We start from the raw sequence: 22,473 nt of genomic DNA, 5'->3' as shown, positions 1-22,473 counted from the left end.
TCCAATTGCCCACGGCAACCAATCACAGCTCCCCTTTAAAATATTCATGAGCACTGGTGAAATGAAAGCTGAGCTGTGATTGGTTGCCATGGGCAACTGGAAATATTCTGACTTTCAGACTGCTTGATAAATCCGCCCCATAGTGTCTTTTGTAATCTTCATATATATGTTATCCATGGCCTCCTCACCTCTAAAACCAATTTGTAAAATTATGCTAATGAGCCAGAAGGGCTCCTGGGTGTCTTTTCAGAGCACCTGTGATGTAAATTCACCGGCTGTTTCAATACATACATTGTGATCATTTAACAAGTGCAATTTTTTAGGGTGAAAAGTCAATAAAACCCCACAATATATATAATATTCTTGTTCATTATCATGTATGGTGGTGTGAAATTTCCCATTGGGTAATAAATCATCTTACAATTTACATACAGGTTATTTAGTCTCTCTATTGCAAACTTCAAGAGGCAAAAGGCTCACAAAGTGTGACCAAGAACCTTAAATATTAATAAGTAGAGAAACAACCCCAACACATTATGGTCCCGAAATCTCAACTTTGTGCAATCCCAGTATCTGACCTTCATAGAGCATAGAGGTGAAGGGTTGGTCCACGAGATCTGGTGCAGCCTCTAGAATTATTTCGGCAGCCTCTAGGTTATCATATAAGGCAGCCACATGTAGTGCAGTCTCTCCAACTGCCCCTGCGGCAGAGAACAATACAGTTGTAAGTTTTCACCCAAAGGCTTTAGAGCCTAACAATTATCAATGCTGGATGCGACCATCTCATGACTTGCTCCACCTACCTCTCAGATACAGATCAGTGGATGAGCAGTCCAGAAGTTTTCTCAGCGCACCGATATCATTATCTTTGACAGCACTTAGTAACGGACACTCTCGGATTCTAGAGAAGATGAGAAAAGTTTGTCACAAAAAAAAAAAAAAAAAAAAAAAAGGCATAATGAATCTGCTCATCTGGAGGAATAGAGGTTTAGGGCACATTTGGAGGACCGACGTGGACATTTAGGACACATTTGTAGGACCGACGTGGACATTTAGGACACATTTGGAGGACCGAAGTGAGTCACTACAGACCAAACCAAGGACTGGACCACTGGAGTAATAGATGGGCCCAACATCTACTGGGGGACTCAACACAGTTATCTGCTTCCGAAGTCCATCAGAAGACAACCAAATATGGAAGGTGCTATATTTAAGGAATGGGGTGGCTTTAAAAACAGTCCCATTGAGGCATTTTATCCATTAAACTCAAGAAATACCAGTCAATAATTATATATCCAAAAAACAGAACCATGCATCACTCCTGGAGCCTAGAAAATCCTTCCTATGCAACCCCCTAAAGCTATGACCTAGTAGATCTGTGATGGAGGCCCTTAGAGAGCTCCCTTCTAGGCCTACATGAAAATTCAATGTGACGCTACAACAGAACTGAAAATTTAGGGAAACTGCTCAACGCCACTAGACCAAGAGAAGAGCAAAATATTTCGTTAAATCGTTTGTCAATTTACAAATTCTAATTTTGGGAGTAACATGACCAAACTTCATGAAAAACTGACCTTTTGACATCCGGATCCACCTATTAAAAGATCAGTGCCATAAAAAAAAACAAAAAAAAAAACGGTAATTGGAGTATAAACGAATACTCAACCTATTTTGCATTTCACTCTCATCTGGGATGTATTTTTGTCTTGTGTTCTCACCAATTATATCGTTGTAATGACTTGTTTGGTTGGGAAATTATTTCTGGCAGTGACCCAGTCACATGATACAATGTATCAGAGGAGAGGAATAATAGCACCCCCTGTAGGCGAACTATACTAGATGGTAACGTGGAATTATACAAGATTCTTAAGTTTCCTATGTAGAAATTTTCCATCGTCTTGTCATGTTCACATTTGGCTTGCAGTCTTTACACATGAAATAATCACACAAAAAGGTTATGAAGTGTATTACTCAATATACAGAATAGGAAAAAGTTTCTTCCAAGAGTTTTTGAAATTAAAAAACACACGATGAATTAGAAACTCTCCAAAGCGGGTCTAGACAGAACATAAAATAGCGGAACCGAGGGCCTTCCTATCACACATATTCAAGGCAAATTGGTTGTGACCCCACAGATTTTTAAGACCCCATCAGATGAGTCGGATTATGCTGAGGATGTGTTTGGGAGGGGGAAATCTATACGTAATGGACTTCTGACGTGTGGTTGTTGCGTGTGGGCATGAACAAATGTCCTGAATTTTAGGTCAATGGTTAAGAATCGCCCATTATCCAAGAACTTGCCTCAATTTCCCCAAAATGTTTTGTTGAAACTGAAGTCTCTTGAGACTGTATCCAACTCTTTCACAGATCTTAACTTTTGAAGAAAATCGGCAACTATCGCCAAGTAAGGATTCTGGGCCCCCAGCTGTTGGGATCAAGTATTCTAGACCTTAGAAGGGAGTCCATATACCTACCCATTTAAGGGCTATTTTTCCAATACTTGACTGAGCGAGGGGGGGGGGTCCAAAGATTTCAATCTCATTGAGTACCTTGGAGGAGTCCATCCAAATACGGTACCAATTACCCATTTGAAGGTCAGAAGTACTTGATTCCAACACCTGGGGGGTCCAAGAATTCTCCGAATGGTTGCTAATTTTTTTTCTCCTCAACCATGGCCAGAAGGAAAACCAGTTGATCCTACATAATAGATTTAATTTTACAGAATTTACGTAAAGACACTGTTATTTTATTGCCACCATTACTTCTTCCCAACACCTGAGGGTCCAAAATTTCTGACATGGTAATGGTATATGATTTTTTTTCCTCCTCATCCGTGGCCAGAAGGAAAACCAGTTGGATTCTCCATAATAGATCTAATTTTCCATGTCCAGACACCATTACTAAACTGCTATCAATTTAAATTGAAATCATCTTCCATCAAGAACCTCCCATAATCCCCTGCTAAGGGAATATTACAAGAAAACCCATAACGTATAAACATAGAGCGTCCTCATAAACACTCAGAGGTACCACATAAATCTTCGTGGCCAAGTATCTGAATTCCTGCACAAATGACATCATAGGAAGGTAAGATAATCCAGTAAGACTATATTAAAATACCTCCCGAATAAAGTCAATTAAGCCAGGAATAATAATTACTACTGTATATACAAGAGAGCAAACACTGCAGCGGCGACAACATATGACATACTCCTAATACTGGAATATGTGTCGAGGGAACACATACAGGTACGTAGCTCAGGTCATAAGAGAAAATTATGTCCTCAGGTCAATAAAGAGTGCATAGGGGGCAGTATTATAGTAGTTATATTCCTGTACACAGGGGGCAGTATTATAGTAGTTATATTCTTGTACATAGGGGTCAGTATTATAGTAGTTATATTCGTGTACATAGGGGCAGTATTATAGTAGTTATATTCGTGTACATAGGGGCAGTATTATAGTAGTTATATTCTTGTACACAGGGGGCAGTATTATAGTAGTTATATTCTTGTACACAGGGGGCAATATTATAGTAGTTATATTCTTGTACACAGGGGGCAATATTATAGTAGTTATATTCTTGTACATAGGGGGCAGTATTATAGTAGTTATATTCTTGTACACAGGGGGCAGTATTATAGTAGTTATATTCTTGTACACAGGGGGCAATATTATAGTAGTTATATTCTTGTACACAGGGGGCAATATTATAGTAGTTATATTCTTGTACATAGGGGACAGTATTATAGTAGTTATATTCTTGTACATAGGGGGGCAGTATTATAGTAGTTATATTCTTGTACACAGGGGGCAATATTATAGTAGTTATATTCTTGTACATAGGGGGCAATATTATAGTAGTTATATTCTTGTACATAGGGGGGCAGTATTATAGTAGTTATATTCTTGTACATAGGGGGGCAGTATTATAGTAGTTATATTCTTGTGCATAGGGGGCAGTATTATAGTAGTTATATTCTTGTGCATAGGGGCAGTATTATAGTAGTTATCTTCTTGTACATAGGGGGCAGTATTATAGTAGTTATATTCTTGTACATAGGGGGGCAGTATTATAGTAGTTATATTCTTGTGCATAGGGGGCAGTATTATAGTAGTTATATTCTTGTACATAGGATGCAGTATTATAGTAGTTATATACTTGTACATAGGGGGAAGTATTATAGTAGTTATATTCTTGTACATAGGGGCAGTATTATAGTAGTTATATTCTTGTACATAGGGGGCAGTATTATAGTAGTTATATTCTTGTACATAGGGGGCAGTATTATAGTAGTAATACTCTTGTACACAAACAAATGTATTGAAATATACCAAATTATGTCAGAGAATGTCAGAGAAGTAAGTTATAATACCAATATTCTAAATTACTTCTCTGACATTTTACCTATAGCAGCTAATTTATCACAAAGAAGCTATACATTTCCTTCCTTTAGATGCCAGGAGCATGTTATATATACTATCATAGTTTTCTCCATGTAATTGAAGGTTTTTAATATGACAGACATAACATTATAATTTGTAGGTTGCAGAGACAAAGTAGATTAGGAATGTCATTGGGGGCTCACAGATGTAAAAAAAAAAAAAAAAAAACACAAGCAAAGATATAAATTATTCCTTGTGACCACCACCATCAATGATGACCTTTTTGTTTTCTTAAATTTATAAATGTATTTTTACTGTTAAAGTCAAGGATTTGCTGGGTTTTTTTTAGAAATAGAGTTTATAAATTTGCATACATAATTTCATGCATACTTTTGGGGGAGTTCCACATCATTATCAATCATATTCTTCAGAGAAGCGGAGTTGCTTAAGTGTTGCTCTCCATATACATCGTAGGTCTATGAAAAACAAACTGACTCTTTCTCCTCCTTATACTCCAATCAAAAAAAAAATAATTGTATTGAAAACTGCACCTACAGCCCCTCCCCCACACTGAATATGTTACTCAAGGGGTCACTCCCCTTATTCCCCCCATTTGGAGGATAGAGCAGTCAACAAAACCCAGAAACAGAAAGTTGAAGTGGTATACTCTTATCTGGTGAAGCTGGCCCAGTAAGGTCTGAGGACACTGCTGAGAAGAATAACTGGGTCAGGAAATGGCCATGGTCAGGACAGGCAGTGGTCAAGAAGAGTCCAAGCTAAAGGGTGAGGTTAGGCAGTGTCTATGGAGCAAGCCAAAGGTCAGGGCAGGCAGTGGTCAAGAGTAGCCCAAGGTACAGGGCGAGCTCAGGCAGTGTCTATGGAACCAGCCAAAGGTCAGGGCAGACAGCGACCAAGAAGAGTCCAAGGTAGAGGGTGAGGTCAGGCAGTGTCTATGGAACAAGTCAAAGTTCAGGGCAGACTGCGGCCAAGAAGAGTCCAAGGTACAGTGCGAGGTCAGGAAGAGGGAACAAGCCAAAGGTCAGGACATATTTGTATTTGCAGTGAACTGGACACCTGGGAATGCTTTGGCACCCATGAATTTTGGGCCCTGGGACCTTCAGGTGATGTCTCTGTTATAATCCCAGGAATAGGACCATTCTGGGTGACAATTAATGAACATTTCCTATGATTAAATATTTAGTCTCCGGATTGCGTCCGGTAAACACTCAAGCGTCCAGACTGTATGTAGTAACTATGTACACAGCATTTCTTGAAAACTGATGCATTCTGGGGAAACTTGAAAGAACTTGTGCTTCGTCAAAAGATTAAGAAATATTTAAAGACGACTTTTCACTAAGTAGTTCCAGGAGAACATGAAGTGCAGAGCATGATCAGGTTTAGCTGTAAAGCACCCGACTATCACAGGAGTTCTCCCCTTTTTCTAAATGTTATTGTACAGCAGGAATCTTAACTGGGTCCAAATCCCTAAGACTTTTTTTCTTAAAAGAAAGTGAGCTTAAAGGGGCTGTCACACAGACAATACCAAGTGACAATACCTGGTATTTCAGGTCAGATATAGTCATTCAAAAGGGATACAGGGGGAATGACCAATATTGTAGCTCCTCAAATAGCAGAATGTGGGATCCCCCGCAAGTCTGATATCAAATAATAAGAGATGAGAACATTTCAGAATATCCCTTTAAGGAACCGAAGAAGTTCACAACATACACTGTTATCTAGGTTTTGTCCAGTCACTATAATGTACAAAGATATTGTATTTATTGTCCAGGAAGTTTATGGCATCAGGTAATTAATGGGTTAATTTTGGATGTAGTCTTACATCTTGCAACATTCATATGGTTTTTCTGCTCTCATTATGCAGCAGCTCAATCCAAGAAGTGTTGAGTAATCCATAGTCTACAGAACATTAGTGACCCGGCTCGGTACATAATATAAGCCATTCCAGACATGATGACACAGGAAAGAGTCTGCGCAGAGTTATATGAACAAAACGCCTGATCGATGCATTGCTTCAAAGAAATCTACCATTTGTTTTCATCCATTGTGAACCAAAGATACCTTGAGAATGCTGTAGCTACACTGAAGCAGAAACATATCTTGTTTAGTATCGGAACTGAGTGGTTTTGCTGAAAAAACAAATTATAAAACTCAGGACCTTGGGAAAGCTGGGTGCATACTGGCTGCTGGACTAATCAACCTGAGCTGGACGACACAACAGCTGGGGGTTGGTGCAGCAATTGACTACTTCTGTCTGTCAGGGACAACACAGTGAATACAGCATTCTCTGAAGCAGTGCATACTTGTGAGAGGAGAAACACCAGAGCAGCCACAGGAGCACAGTAAATAGTATACAGTAAATTCAATAGCTCCCCCTAGTGGTGACTTCAGACACACAGAAATGCATGATGTAATGGGGTTTTCCAGCTTGTACAGAGATTGCCTATATAGAGATCTATATGACATCAAATTGCTGAGGTTCTAACAACTGTGACCCTCACAGCTCAGAAAGAAGCTGAAAGAAATGCTCAGCTCTATGTTTACAGTTCACATTCATTCAGATGAATGGAAGCCAAGCTGCAGCTACCCGACTTAACCACTACACAAAGAATGGAGCTATTCTTCACTTTCAGTTCCCTATGTTGATTTTAGCAACAGGGAACTACAAGAAGCTTATCGGAAAGCCTCAAGCGGCACATGGTGACCAATCTATTATTGATGATTTAGTGTATTGATAGGTTAGCAATAGAAATTGTCTGCAAAACCCCTTTCTAGGAAACCTACCACCACAGCTCTACCTATTCAGGTAGATTGGGTGGTAGGTGCATCTAACATATGTAAGGACAGTCCTCTTTTAGGGCTAATCCTTTACTCCCCTCTATCTTTAATCGGGGAATATGCAAATTCTCTAAAGAGGCTGCTGGGGCGTGGAGTAGCCGGAAATAAGGCTACATGGTGCGGCTACTCCCAAGTCAAAGGCAATCAGCTGATGAGGGCGATTCTCAACCGTGGACCACATTTACTAAAAACAGTGCTATCCTAGTTCTCTTTGTCAGACATGATGTTATGTACGAAACAGAAGATTAACAGCATTTTATGCACAATAGGCAGTGATCATCAAGGAGTACTAAAAAAAAAAAAAAAACTTTGAAGGAAAATTACCACTTGGGTAGTGGTGAATTAAACCATTTATACTTACAGGTCAGACTTTAGAAGTCTGGAACAGGACAGGTTTTCGCTGTAATTCCGGAGAAAAACTACTTTCAAAAATATGGTAATTAGCGCCGGGGGCTCCAGTGCACATAACACAGGCGGCCCGATGCTTCTTTATCTACTAATTACCCAGCCTCCATTCTTCGATTCACCAGGCATCTGTCCGAGAGCCGGTGATGTCATCCCGCTCTCGGGAAGTCTTGTGAAAGCAAGCCGGCAGATGTGGCTGCCTGATAGCGATGTACACCGCACGTGTGTGAGAATTCTCGAGAGCTGGATCAAGTCACAGTCATCGCACTGGAGCAGTGCACATCACCATCAGGAAGCCGCCCCTGATGTCACCAGCTCTCGGGCAGATGGGTGGGAGTGCTGGTGAAAGGTACAGCGCTAATTAGCATATTTTTAAAGTAGTTTTTCTCTGGAATCATGCTATTTACAGCTAAACAAAAACCTGTCCTAAAACAGACTTCTAACGCCGACCTAAAAGTCTAAATGGTGTAAATCATCACCAACCAAGTGCTGGTATTCCTTTAAGACAGAATGATACAGTACATATACAGACGGAAAACCTGTAGGGTGTGACAAGAGAGCTCTGGCTCTTATCGGCTTGTGGCCTCCAAGACAGAGATTGGGTCATAAAGCTGGCACGGATATTAAGGCCACTTTGTCAGGCAACAAATCTCTGAGTTTATTTATACTCCCATTCAGAAGCAATTATAGACAAAAAGGAGGAGTGGAAGGGCAGCAGTGAGAGCCAGAGAGATGGAGGAGAGGAAGAGCAGCAGCAAGGACCAAAGAGATGGAGGAAAGGAAGGGCAGCAGCGAGGGCCAGAGAGATGGAGGAGAGGAGGGGCAGCAGAGAGGGCCAGAGAGATGGAGGAGAGGAAGAGCAGCAGCAAGGACCAAAGAGATGGAGGAAAGGAAGGGCAGCAGCGAGGGCCAGAGAGATGGAGGAGAGGAGGGGCAGCAGAGAGGGCCAGAGAGATGGAGGAGAGGAAGAGCAGCAGCAAGGACCAAAGAGATGGAGGAAAGGAAGGGCAGCAGCGAGGGCCAGAGAGATGGAGGAGAGGAGGGGCAGCAGAGAGGGCCAGAGAGATGGAGGAAAAGAAGGGCAGTAGAGAGGGCCAGAGAGATTGAGGAAAGGAAGGGCAGCAACGAGGGCCAGAGAGATTGAGGAGAGGAGGGGCAGCAACGAGGGCCAGAGAGATGGAGGAGAGGAGGGGCAGCAGAGAGGGCCAGAGAGATGAAGGAAAATAAGGGCAGCAGCGAGGGCCAGAGAAATGGAGGAGAAGAGGGGCAGCAGTGACTGCCAGAGAGATGGAGGAAAGAAAGGGTAGCAACAAGGACCAGAGAGATGGAGGAGAGGAAAGGCAGCAACGAGGACCAGAGAGATTGAGGAGAGGAGGGGCAGCAACGAGGGCCAGAGAGATGGAGGAGGGGCAGCAGGGAGGGCCAGAGAGATGGAGGAGAGGAGGGGCAGCAGAGAGGGCCAGAGAGATGAAGGAAAATAAGGGCAGCAGCGAGGGCCAGAGAAATGGAGGAGAAGAGGGGCAGCAGTGACTGCCAGAGAGATGGAGGAAAGAAAGGGTAGCAACAAGGACCAGAGAGATGGAGGAGAGGAAAGGCAGCAACGAGGACCAGAGAGAAGAAGGAAAAGAAGGAAAGGAAGGGCAGCAGAGAAAAGGCGGAGAGTAAGGGCAGCAGAGAGGGCAAATAGATGGAGGAGAGGAGGGGCAGCATCGAGGTCCAGAGAAATGGAGGAGAGGAGGGGTAGCAGCGAAGGCCAAAGAGATGGAGGAGAGGAATGGCAGCAGCGAGAAGAAGGAAAAGAATGAAAGGAAAGCAGCAGAGAGAAGGAGGAAAATAAGGAAAGGAAGGGCAGCAGCAAGGACAAGATAAAAGGAGGAGGAGGGGAGCAGCTGTGGATGCCAAAGAGATTGAGGAGAGAAATGGCAGCAGAGAGAAGAAGATGCCAGAGAGATGGAGGAAGATTCAGTAAGGAGGTAATTAGGAGAAGCAAAAACCAGGGGATAGATGAATTGGAGCGGCAATTACTATATGTCTTAATGTAGTAATTATATAGGGATTATTTCGCCATCACTGGTGTCTTATATTGGGTTCCAATCTATTTCTTGTTTAGGCAGAAACGGCAGCAGCGAGGGACAGAGGGAAGGCGGAAAGGAAGGGCAGGAGGGAGAAGGCGGCGGAAAGGAAGGGCAGGAGGGAGAAGGCGGCGGAAAGGAAGGGCAGGAGGGAGAAGGCGGCGGAAAGGAAGGGCAGCAGGGAGAAGGTGGCGGAAAGGAAGGGCTGCAGGGAGAAGGCGGCGGAAAGGAAGGGCTGCAGGGAGAAGGCGGCGGAAAGGAAGGGCAGCAGGGAGAAGGCGGCGGAAAGGAAGGGCAGCAGGGAGAAGGCGGCGGAAAGGAAGGGCAGCAGGGAGAAGGCGGCGGAAAGGAAGGGCAGCAGGGAGAAGGCGGCGGAAAGGAAGGGCAGCAGGGAGAAGGCGGCGGAAAGGAAGGGCAGCAGGGAGAAGGCGGCGGAAAGGAAGGGCAGCAGGGAGAAGGCGGCGGAAAGGAAGGGCAGCAGGGAGAAGGCGGCGGAAAGGAAGGGCAGCAGGGAGAAGGCGGCGGAAAGGAAGGGCAGCAGGGAGAAGGCGGCGGAAAGGAAGGGCAGCAGGGTGAATAAGGCGGAAAGGAAGGGCAGCAGGGTGAATAAGGCGGAAAGGAAGGGCAGCAGGGAGAATAAGGCGGAAAGAAGGGCAGCAGGGAAAATAAGGTGGAAAGGAAGGGCAGCAGGGAGAAGAAGGCGGAAAGGAAGGGCAGCAGGGAGAAGAAGGCGGAAAGGAAGGGCAGCAGGGAAAAAGAAGGCAGAAAGGAAGGGCAGCAGGTAAAAAGAAGGCAGAAAGGAAGGGCAGCAGGGAGAAGAAGGGAAAAGAAGGGCAGCAGGGAGAAGAAGGGAAAAGAAGGGCAGCAGGGAGAAGCAGGGCAGCAGAGTGGGCCAGAAAAACGGAGGAGAGGAGGGGCAGCAGAGAGGGAAGGCAGAGAGGGAAGGCAGAGAGGGAAGGCAGAGAGGGAAGGCAGAGAGGGAAGGCAGAGAGGGAAGGCAGAGAGGGAAGGCAGAGAGGGAAGGCGGAAAGGAAGGGCAGCAGGGAAAAGAAGGCAGAAAGGAAGGGCAGCAGGGAGAAGGGAAAAGAAGGGCAGCAGGGAGGAGGAGGGGCAGCAGAGAGGAGGAGGAGCAGCTGTGGAGGCCAAAGAGATGGAGGAAGAGTCAGTAAGGAGGTAACTAAAAGCAGCAAGAACCAGGGGAAAGATGAATTGGAGTGGAAATTACTTGCATTATTGATTCTTTATGATAGGAAAATATGTGTTAATGTAGTAATTATATTGGGATTATTTCGCCACCACTGGTGTCTTATATTGGGTTCCAATCTATTTCTTATCTCCTCTCCACATACTGATATTCAGTAGGTCATAACCACATATTAATAGCAGCAGATCTGTTATATGCAGGTGTTATCCTGGTACATGCCTCCTCTATGTTTTCTGGGACAGATCAATTAGCAGTAATTGGGCTGGTGGTAAACACTCCCGCCTGCCTGGAGACTGATCTTACATCACCTATCCCATACTGCGGCCATTTTACATATATTCGAGAACGACATTGCTAACAAGTAATAAATGTGACAAACAGTGGTGTAATGACCGGGCCCAGCCCTTTCCAAGGCCAATTTCCAAGAAATCTACAATCTGTATCATTGAGACGCACATTGGGGGAGATTTATCTGGAGTCAAACTGTTCTAATTGCCCATGGAAACCAATCAGAGTTCAGCTTTCATTTTATAAACAGCTGTGGGAAAATAAAAGCTTAGCTCTGATTGGTTGCCATGAGCAAGAAGAGCAGTCCTGCTCTCAGACACTTCTGATAAATCTCCCCCATAGAACTGATTCAGCGACACAAGCAGCCAGCCAGGCACGTCCCCGGCTCTACCTGTGTCTACGCTATGGCGCGGTGGTGCCGTAATGATGTTATTGCGCCGCCTCATACATTGTGTGCAGACCAGGGAATTGAGTATAGAGGGTTTTTTGGGGAAATATATTATAATGAAGGGGGGGGGGACTGGCCGTTGAGCAGTATATAAGAGCAGGGAGGGTGGGAGACAAACATGACTCCTGGGCAGTATATTATAAGGGGGCAGTAACTTATAAGAGGGGTGGCTCTTGTTCTGTATATTATATGGGAGACCGTCCTGGACAGTAGATATATACTCTATAATAAGAGGGGGGGGGGCAGAGTTACATGTTAATTAATAAGAGCATAACTAATAGTGGGCACAATATATAAATTAGGACATGGTTTTTATCTATGTGACATTATATTGTAAGTGACTGTGGTGTTTTTAGGGGCGCAATGGATCCACATGACAGAATCCATTTAATAATGGTTAAACAATTCTGCCGCATTTGAATTCACCCCAACTCGTGAGACGCTTAGATACTACAACTCCCAGCATGTTCTGCTTTCTTGATTGCTGAGGTCCAGGCTCTGGTTTTTGAGAAGCTACAAATCCCAGCATGACCTGCCAGCCTGGCAGCTTGTGGAGCTCTGTCTGCTGAGAAACTACATCTCCCAGCATGTTCTGCTTTCCTACTTACAGAGGTCCAGGCTCTGGTTTTTGAGTGGCTACAACTCCCAGCATGCTCAGAATCCAGAGACACAAGTTGTAGTCCACCCCTATTGGTCATTCACGTTCCATATGTCCAGTATCTATAGATCTATTATAGAATTAGGATTCCTTTATTCAATCAGATTGACAGCAGATTAATTGTATTTGTAAAAACTGCTGCGGTTACAGACACAGGAGAGGCGATGCTGACACACAGAGGGTCATTTATCTTTAGTTTTTGCTCTTTTTTACATCTCTAGTATCTTGTGTCTTATTTGTCATTGTTGTCTGCGCTTTTTTTGAGACATTTAGGTGTAAATTTTCAAAAAAGTGCAACTTTGCGGGGATTGGAGCATTTTTGCACAATTATTTGTGACCTTTTCAGCACAATCCACTGGCAAATCAGGCGGCAACATCTGGAAGCAAGTGAAATACGAAAACAAATCAGGCACAAACCAGGAGAACTCTGGTGCACTGGTTGAAAAAGTTGCATAAAATGGCACAAATAACAAAATGTGCCTAAAAAGTCACCAAAATCCAACCAAAAACCTGCATCCAAGTAAGATAAATCCCTGCATAAAGTACAGCATATAGCACCGGATGGATCCTCACATTGCAGAGTCAGGTTCTGCTGCAGCATCACTGAAGATTTCTGCTATCCTGTTAAAGGGGTTGTCCAGATACAACAACTTATCCCTAGTTTAAGTAAAGGGGATAACTTGACGATCAGTGGTTTGACCACCACAGATCATGAGCACTGGGATCCGTTGTGCCACAAAAGAATGGATGCGCACCACCTCACCATTCACTGTCTAGGGAACAGACAGAGATAGAGTACAGCGCTCAGTTATCTCCATCAGTGCATAGAGAGTAGATCAGCGTTTCAGATGTGTGACCATTTGCTCTGTTCATCTGGGGTATAACTGACACCTGTTCTTGAGATCCATGGGGTCCCTCACCGATCAACAAGTTATCACCTATCATTGTGGCCCCTTCTACGGCTTTATTTCGGCCACAAACAACCAATGATGGAAAGTGGGGGTGTGGAATGCATTGCCATAGCGGTTTGATTTCATTTTGCATCTCTTTGAAAACACATCAATTGGCAACCAGCACCCCCAGGTTTCTGATTTGATTGGCGCTGGGTAGAGTTGTGGCAATCGTGGTGTGGAAACTATGTGACACCTGCTGCGTGTCCGCACTTACTGTTCCATTTTCTAGTAAGCAATAAATTGTAAACAGGATGGGTGCTGCCTCACCACGGCACCTACACTGTGATGTCGGTAACACAACAACGAGTTCGATCCATCAGATCCGTGTGAAGTGGCTGCAATGTCCAGCCCAAAAAGTGAGCAATCACAACTGAACTCAGCATCTCAGTTTGGTTCTGGTTGCTCAGTGTTTGGACTGGACATTGCTGCCACGGCACACGGGTCTGACGGATCAAACTCGCTGGTGTGCAATTGACCCCACTGTGTAGGTGCCGTGGCAAGGCAGCACCCATGCAGGGTGCCCTCTTTACAATTTTTTTCTTACTAGAAAGCGGAACAGAATTTGGGGAGGCGCAGCAGGTGTCACGTTGCGGAATAATTCAAGCACAGATTTTGCTTTGTGGCATTATACAGTGGCATTAAAGTGAATGCGATTTGGAAAAAGTAACATAGACCACATTGTTCCTCGATAAAATAAAGATCTTGTCACTTTTCTTGTCTTCGCCTGCACATTTTTTGCATGCTTTTTTGCTTTTTAGATTGAAGTCTATGTCCATGTGAAAATCTGCATCAAACCCGCATGATGATGTAGATTTTTGCTTTAAATGACATCAGATTAGGTGAAACAAGACGTAAAAAAAAAAGTATGCCAAAAAAATGCATGTACCGGTAAATACACAACTAAAACACACAAATTTCACAAATCTTCATAAAAAACTTGCAGATTTGGTGCAAATTATATGCAGATTTTCACCTGGATTTTTTTGCATGACAATCTGCAATATGCGCAGATAATTAGATTGCAAGCTCCTTGGCCCAGAGACCAAGACCATTAATAAACCACAGAATATCCTACTCACCGCTTCTGCTGCAGCATGTGGATCTCATCCAGCTCCAGCCCCTCTGGTGCTCGGCTCTGGATCTGACTCTTGATCCCATTCCATACGTTACTGGTGATCCCAGACGTCTTATCACAATAACAGAGCCCCATGATGATATCGGGGTAACCTTCAAAAAAAAAGTCTGTCCCCCAGCTCCTTCTAGTCTCAAGTTTCCTTATTTCATCCTAACTCCTGATCAGTCAATTCCTAGGGATCCCGGATTGTTTTAGATCTCCCCCTAATAAAATCTAGATAAAGTGTCTTAAAATAGTAAATTGGGAAAATGCTAATTAAAATTTTAGTATAAAACCTGCAATTAAAAAAAAAACCTCCTAAAACGTAAAGCTCCTGAACATTCTAGAATCTTGAGGATTTGTTACAGTGTGAAATGTTCCGTGAGTGGCTGCGGGAGACTGGTGGCACAGGGCTGGATGCAGCCAAATTAAAAACTATCTCTCATGTAATTAGGAGAAGTGGGCGGAGCCTCCTGTACCTGCAGGTCACACACCTACTCACACAATTAAAGAGATAGCGCACTGTTTAAGAGCAAACACAAGCACATAGGAGGGGGGAATGAGGGTCTCTGGGCTTTGTTTCTGGACACACAGGGGCTGCAAAGGAGGAGGAGAAGGAGAGAAGGAGGAGGAGAGGAGGAGGAGGAGAGGAGGGGGGTGTTTTTATTTGTTTTGGTAAAGAAAACAGAAACTACGTTTTTATGTGGTAAATAGGTAAAATAGAGAAATACAGATGTAGCAGAGCTGAGTTTGTCACTTTCTGCTGTGTCTTGTGATCAGTGCATATTCACAAAATAGGTATAAATTCTAATATCCCATTGCTGATAATAATAATAAAAATCTTTATATATATATATATAGCGCCATCAAATACTGCAGCGCTGTACAAATCATAAGGGACATATTGCTGATAAGGGATACCAATTTGGTACTGCTACATCATTATCGAATGTCTATTTGTATACTTCTACATATAACATATACATCCAATAACTATATACTGGTAGCTACATCCAATAACTATATACTGGTAGCTACATCCAATAACTATATACTGGTAGCTACATCCAATAACTATATACTGGGATCTACATCCAATAACTATATACTGGTATCTACATCCAATAACTATATACTGGGATCTACATCCAATAACTATATACTGGGATCTACATCCAATAACTATATACTGGGATCTACATCCAATAACTATATACTGGTAGCTACATCCAATAACTATATACTGGGATCTACATCCAATAACTATATACTGGTAGCTACATCCAATAACTATATACTGGTATCTACATCCAATAACTATATACTGGGATCTACATCCAATAACTATATACTGGTAGCTACATCCAATGACTATATACTGGGATCTACGTCCAATAACTATATACTGGTAGCTACATCCAATAACTATATACTGGTATCTACATCCAATAACTATATACTGGTAGCTACATCCAATAACTATATACTGGTATCTACATCCAATAACTATATACTGGTATCTACATCCAATAACTATATACTGGTAGCTACATCCAATAACTATATACTGGTATCTACATCCAATAACTATATACTGGTAGCTACATCCAATAACTATATACTGGTAGCTACATCCAATAACTATATACTGGTATCTACATCCAATAACTATATACTGGTAGCTACATCCAATAACTATATACTGGGATCTACGTCCAATAACTATATACTGGTATCTACATCCAATAACTATATACTGGGATCTACATCCAATAACTATATACTGGGATCTACATCCAATAACTATATACTGGTAGCTACATCCAATAACTATATACTGGTAGCTACATCCAATAACTATATACTGATATCTACATCCAATAACTATATACTGGTAGCTACATCCAATAACTATATACTGGTAGCTACATCCAATAACTATATACTGGGATCTACATCCAAAAACTATATACTGGTAGCTACATCCAATAACTATATACTGGTAGCTACATCCAATAACTATATACTGGGATCTACATCCAATAACTATATACTGGGATCTACATCCAATAACTATATACTGGGATCTACATCCAATAACTATATACTGGTAGCTACATCCAATAACTATATACTGGGATCTACATCCAATAACTATATACTGGGATCTACATCCAATAACTATATACTGGGATCTACATCCAATAACTATATACTGGTAGCTACATCCAATAACTATATACTGGGATCTACATCCAATAACTATATACTGGGATCTACATCCAATAACTATATACTGGTATCTACATCCAATAACTATATACTGGGATCTACATCCAATAACTATATACTGGTATCTACCTCCAATAACTATATACTGGCAGCTACATCCAATAACTATATACTGGGATCTATATCCAATAACTATATACTGGTATCTACATCCAATAACTATATACTGGTATCTACATCCAATAACTATATACTGGGATCTACATCCAATAACTATATACTGGTAGCTACATCCAATAACTATATACTGGTATCTACATCTGTAACTATATACTGGTATCTACATCCAATAACTATATACTGGTATCTACATCTGTAACTATATACTGGTATCTACGTCCAATAACTATATACTGGGATCTATATCCAATAACTATATACTGGTATCTACATCCAATAACTATATACTGGTATCTACATCCAATAACTATATACTGGGATCTATATCCAATAACTATATACTGGTATCTACATCCAATAACTATATACTGGTATCTACATCCAATAACTATATACTGGTAGCTACATCCAATAACTATATACTGGGATCTATATCCAGTAACTATATACTGGTATCTACATCCAATAACTATATACTGGGATCTACATCCAATAACTATATACTGGTAGCTACATCCACTAACTATATACTGGTATCTACATCTGTAACTATATACTGGTATCTACATCCAATAACTATATACTGGTATCTACGTCCAATAACTATATACTGGGATCTATATCCAATAACTATATACTGGTATCTACATCCAATAACTATATACTGGTATCTACATCCAATAACTATATACTGGTATCTACATCCAATAACTATATACTGGTATCTACATCCAATAACTATATACTGGGATCTACATCCAATAACTATATACTGGGATCTACATCCAATAACTATATACTGGGATCTACATCCAATAACTATATACTGGTAGCTACATCCAATAACTATATACTGGTAGCTACATCCAATAACTATATACTGGGATCTACATCCAATAACTATATACTGGTAGCTACATCCAATAACTATATACTGGTATCTACATCCAATAACTATATACTGGTAGCTACATCCAATAACTATATACTGGTAGCTACATCCAATAACTATATACTGATATCTACATCCAATAACTATATACTGGTAGCTACATCCAATAACTATATACTGGGATCTACATCCAATAACTATATACTGGTAGCTACATCCAATAACTATATACTGGGATCTACATCCAATAACTATATACTGGTATCTACCTCCAATAACTATATACTGGTAGCTATATCCAATAACTATATACTGGGATCTACCTCCAATAACTATATACTGGTAGCTACATCCAATAACTATATACTGGGATCTATATCCAATAACTATATACTGGTATCTACATCCAATAACTATATACTGGTATCTACATCCAATAACTATATACTGGGATCTACATCCAATAACTATATACTGGTAGCTACATCCAATAACTATATACTGGTATCTACATCTGTAACTATATACTGGTATCTACATCCAATAACTATATACTGGTATCTACATCTGTAACTATATACTGGTATCTACGTCCAATAACTATATACTGGGATCTATATCCAATAACTATATACTGGTATCTACATCCAATAACTATATACTGGGATCTATATCCAATAACTATATACTGATATCTACATCCAATAACTATATACTGGTATCTACATCCAATAACTATATACTGGTAGCTACATCCAATAACTATATACTGGGATCTATATCCAATAACTATATACTGGGATCTACATCCAATAACTATATACTGGTAGCTACATCCAATAACTATATACTGGTATCTACATCTGTAACTATATACTGGTATCTACATCCAATAACTATATACTGGTATCTACATCCAATAACTATATACTGGTATCTACGTCCAATAACTATATACTGGGATCTATATCCAATAACTATATACTGGTATCTACATCCAATAACTATATACTGGTATCTACATCCAATAACTATATACTGGTATCTACATCCAATAACTATATACTGGTATCTACATCCAATAACTATATACTGGTATCTACATCCAATAACTATATCCTGGGATCTACATCCAATAACTATATACTGGGATCTACATCCAATAACTATATACTGGGATCTACATCCAATAACTATATACTGGGATCTATATCCAATAACTATATACTGGTATCTACATCCAATAACTATATACTGGTATCTACATCCAATAACTATATACTGGGATCTACATCCAATAACTATATACTGGGATCTACATCCAATAACTATATACTGGTATCTACATCCAATAACTATATACTGGTATCTACATCCAATAACTATATACTGGGATCTACATCCAATAACTATATACTGGTAGCTACATCCAATAACTATATACTGGTAGCTACATCCAATAACTATATACTGGTAGCTACATCCAATAACTATATACTGGTATCTACATCCAATAACTATATACTGGTATCTACATCCAATAACTATATACTGGGATCTACATCCAATAACTATATACTGGTATCTACATCCAATAACTATATACTGGGATCTACATCCAATAACTATATACTGGGATCTACATCCAATAACTATATACTGGTAGCTACATCCAATAACTATATACTGGGATCTACATCCAATAACTATATACTGGTAGCTACATCCAATAACTATATACTGGTATCTACATCTGTAACTATATACTGGTATCTACATCCAATAACTATATACTGGTATCTACATCCAATAACTATATACTGGGATCTATATCCAATAACTATATACTGGTATCTACATCCAATAACTATATACTGGTATCTACATCCAATAACTATATACTGGTAGCTACATCCAATAACTATATACTGGGATCTACATCCAATAACTATATACTGGTATCTACATCCAATAACTATATACTGGTAGCTACGTCCAATAACTATATACTGGGATCTATATCCAATAACTATATACTGGGATCTACGTCCAATAACTATATACTGGGATCTACATCCAATAACTATATACTGGTAGCTACATCCAATAACTATATACTGGTATCTACATCCAATAACTATATACTGGTATCTACATCTGTAACTATATACTGGTATCTACATCCAATAACTATATACTGGTATCTACGTCCAATAACTATATACTGGGATCTATATCCAATAACTATATACTGGTATCTACATCCAATAACTATATACTGGGATCTACATCCAATAACTATATACTGGGATCTACCCTGTTTCCCCGAAAATAAGACAGTGTCTTATATTAATTTTTGCTCCTGAAGAGGCACTAGGTCTTATTTTCAGGGGATGTCTTATTTTTCCACGAACAAAAATTTACATTCATCGTTGAAAAAAAAATCAACTTCTCTAACCTCCTTATGACTCTCCAATCTCTCCATTTCATGCTGTATTTCCTGTGACTCCATTTCTATTAGAATCATTGTATTTCTTAGAATAATTGGCCCCGATCTCTCATGTTTAGTAAAAGCACTTCCCATAAATGACCCTTCTTATCCTTGTAGCTGCTGGGATCACATTTGCAGCACAACAGCCAGTGATTTACTTCAATGAATTCTTCCCCATGTGACATCCTTCTGCAGCATCTAAAAGATTTCCTAATACTAATGTATGGCGTGGGGGGAGCTGCTGCAATGACTGCTGCTAGGTTTTCAGGGGAGGCCTTATATTTCTAAGCCTGAACAAAATTGTACTAGGTCTTACTTTCAGGGGATGTCTTATTTTAGGGGAAACAGGGTACATCCAATAACTATATACTGGGATCTACATCCAATAACTATATACTGGTATCTACATCCAATAACTATATACTGGTAGCTACATCCAATAACTATATACTGGGATCTACATCCAATAACTATATACTGGTAGCTACATCCAATAACTATATACTGGGATCTACATCCAATAACTATATACTGGGATCTACATCCAATAACTATATACTGGTATCTACATCCAATAACTATATACTGGTAGCTACATCCAATAACTATATACTGGGATCTACATCCAATAACTATATACTGGTAGCTACATCCAATAACTATATACTGGGATCTACATCCAATAACTATATACTGGGATCTACATCCAATAACTATATACTGGTAGCTACATCCAATAACTATATACTGGGATCTACATCCAATAACTATATACTGGTATCTACCTCCAATAACTATATACTGGTAGCTACATCCAATAACTATATACTGGGATCTATATCCAATAACTATATACTGGTATCTACATCCAATAACTATATACTGGTATCTACATCCAATAACTATATACTGGGATCTACATCCAATAACTATATACTGGTAGCTACATCCAATAACTATATACTGGTATCTACATCTGTAACTATATACTGGTATCTACATCCAATAACTATATACTGGTATCTACATCTGTAACTATATACTGGTATCTACGTCCAATAACTATATACTGGGATCTATATCCAATAACTATATACTGGTATCTACATCCAATAACTATATACTGGGATCTATATCCAATAACTATATACTGGTATCTACATCCAATAACTATATACTGGTATCTACATCCAATAACTATATACTGGTAGCTACATCCAATAACTATATACTGGGATCTATATCCAATAACTATATACTGGTATCTACATCCAATAACTATATACTGGTAGCTACATCCAATAACTATATACTGGGATCTACATCCAATAACTATATACTGGGATCTACATCCAATAACTATATACTGGTATCTACATCCAATAACTATATACTGGTAGCTACATCCAATAACTATATACTGGTAGCTACATCCAATAACTATATACTGGTATCTACATCCAATAACTATATACTGGTATCTACATCCAATAACTATATACTGGGATCTACATCCAATAACTATATACTGGTAGCTACATCCAATAACTATATACTGGTATCTACATCTGTAACTATATACTGGTATCTACATCCAATAACTATATACTGGTATCTACGTCCAATAACTATATACTGGGATCTATATCCAATAACTATATACTGGTATCTACATCCAATAACTATATACTGGTATCTACATCCAATAACTATATACTGGGATCTACATCCAATAACTATATACTGGGATCTACATCCAATAACTATATACTGGGATCTATATCCAATAACTATATACTGGTATCTACATCCAATAACTATATACTGGTATCTACATCCAATAACTATATACTGGGATCTACATCCAATAACTATATACTGGGATCTACATCCAATAACTATATACTGGTATCTACATCCAATAACTATATACTGGTATCTACATCCAATAACTATATACTGGTAGCTACATCCAATAACTATATACTGGGATCTACATCCAATAACTATATACTGGGATCTACATCCAATAACTATATACTGGTAGCTACATCCAATAACTATATACTGGGATCTACATCCAATAACTATATACTGGTATCTACCTCCAATAACTATATACTGGTAGCTACATCCAATAACTATATACTGGGATCTATATCCAATAACTATATACTGGTATCTACATCCAATAACTATATACTGGTATCTACATCTGTAACTATATACTGGTATCTACATCCAATAACTATATACTGGTATCTACATCCAATAACTATATACTGGGATCTACA

At 40.0% G+C, this 22,473-nt stretch overlaps 1 protein-coding gene across 4 annotated transcripts in view; it reads right to left on the bottom strand.

Annotated features, from left to right (window-relative positions):
* LOC140105370 (transient receptor potential cation channel subfamily V member 6-like) overlaps positions 1–22,473 on the bottom strand; it is a 200,878-nt gene that overhangs the window by 33,821 nt on the left and 144,584 nt on the right. For 3 of the 4 annotated variants that reach the window (XR_011850565.1, XR_011850566.1, XM_072129283.1), the window contains exons 1-3: positions 14,350–14,783; positions 804–901; positions 579–701 (exon numbers count right to left, since the gene is read on the bottom strand). Coding sequence is in view for 2 of the 4 variants with exons in the window: in XM_072129283.1 (XP_071985384.1) it covers positions 579–701; positions 804–901; positions 14,350–14,480 (352 nt within the window). In the remaining 2 variants the exon portion in view is untranslated. Of the gene's footprint in view, positions 1–578; positions 702–803; positions 902–14,349; positions 14,784–22,473 lie in introns of those variants that run through there. The other variant, XM_072129284.1, reaches the window with a different exon arrangement.

Source organism: Engystomops pustulosus, chromosome 11, assembly GCF_040894005.1.
Source record: "Engystomops pustulosus chromosome 11, aEngPut4.maternal, whole genome shotgun sequence".
Taxonomy (NCBI): Eukaryota; Metazoa; Chordata; class Amphibia; order Anura; family Leptodactylidae; genus Engystomops; species Engystomops pustulosus.
This window is presented reverse-complemented; position numbering and strand designations above follow the sequence as displayed.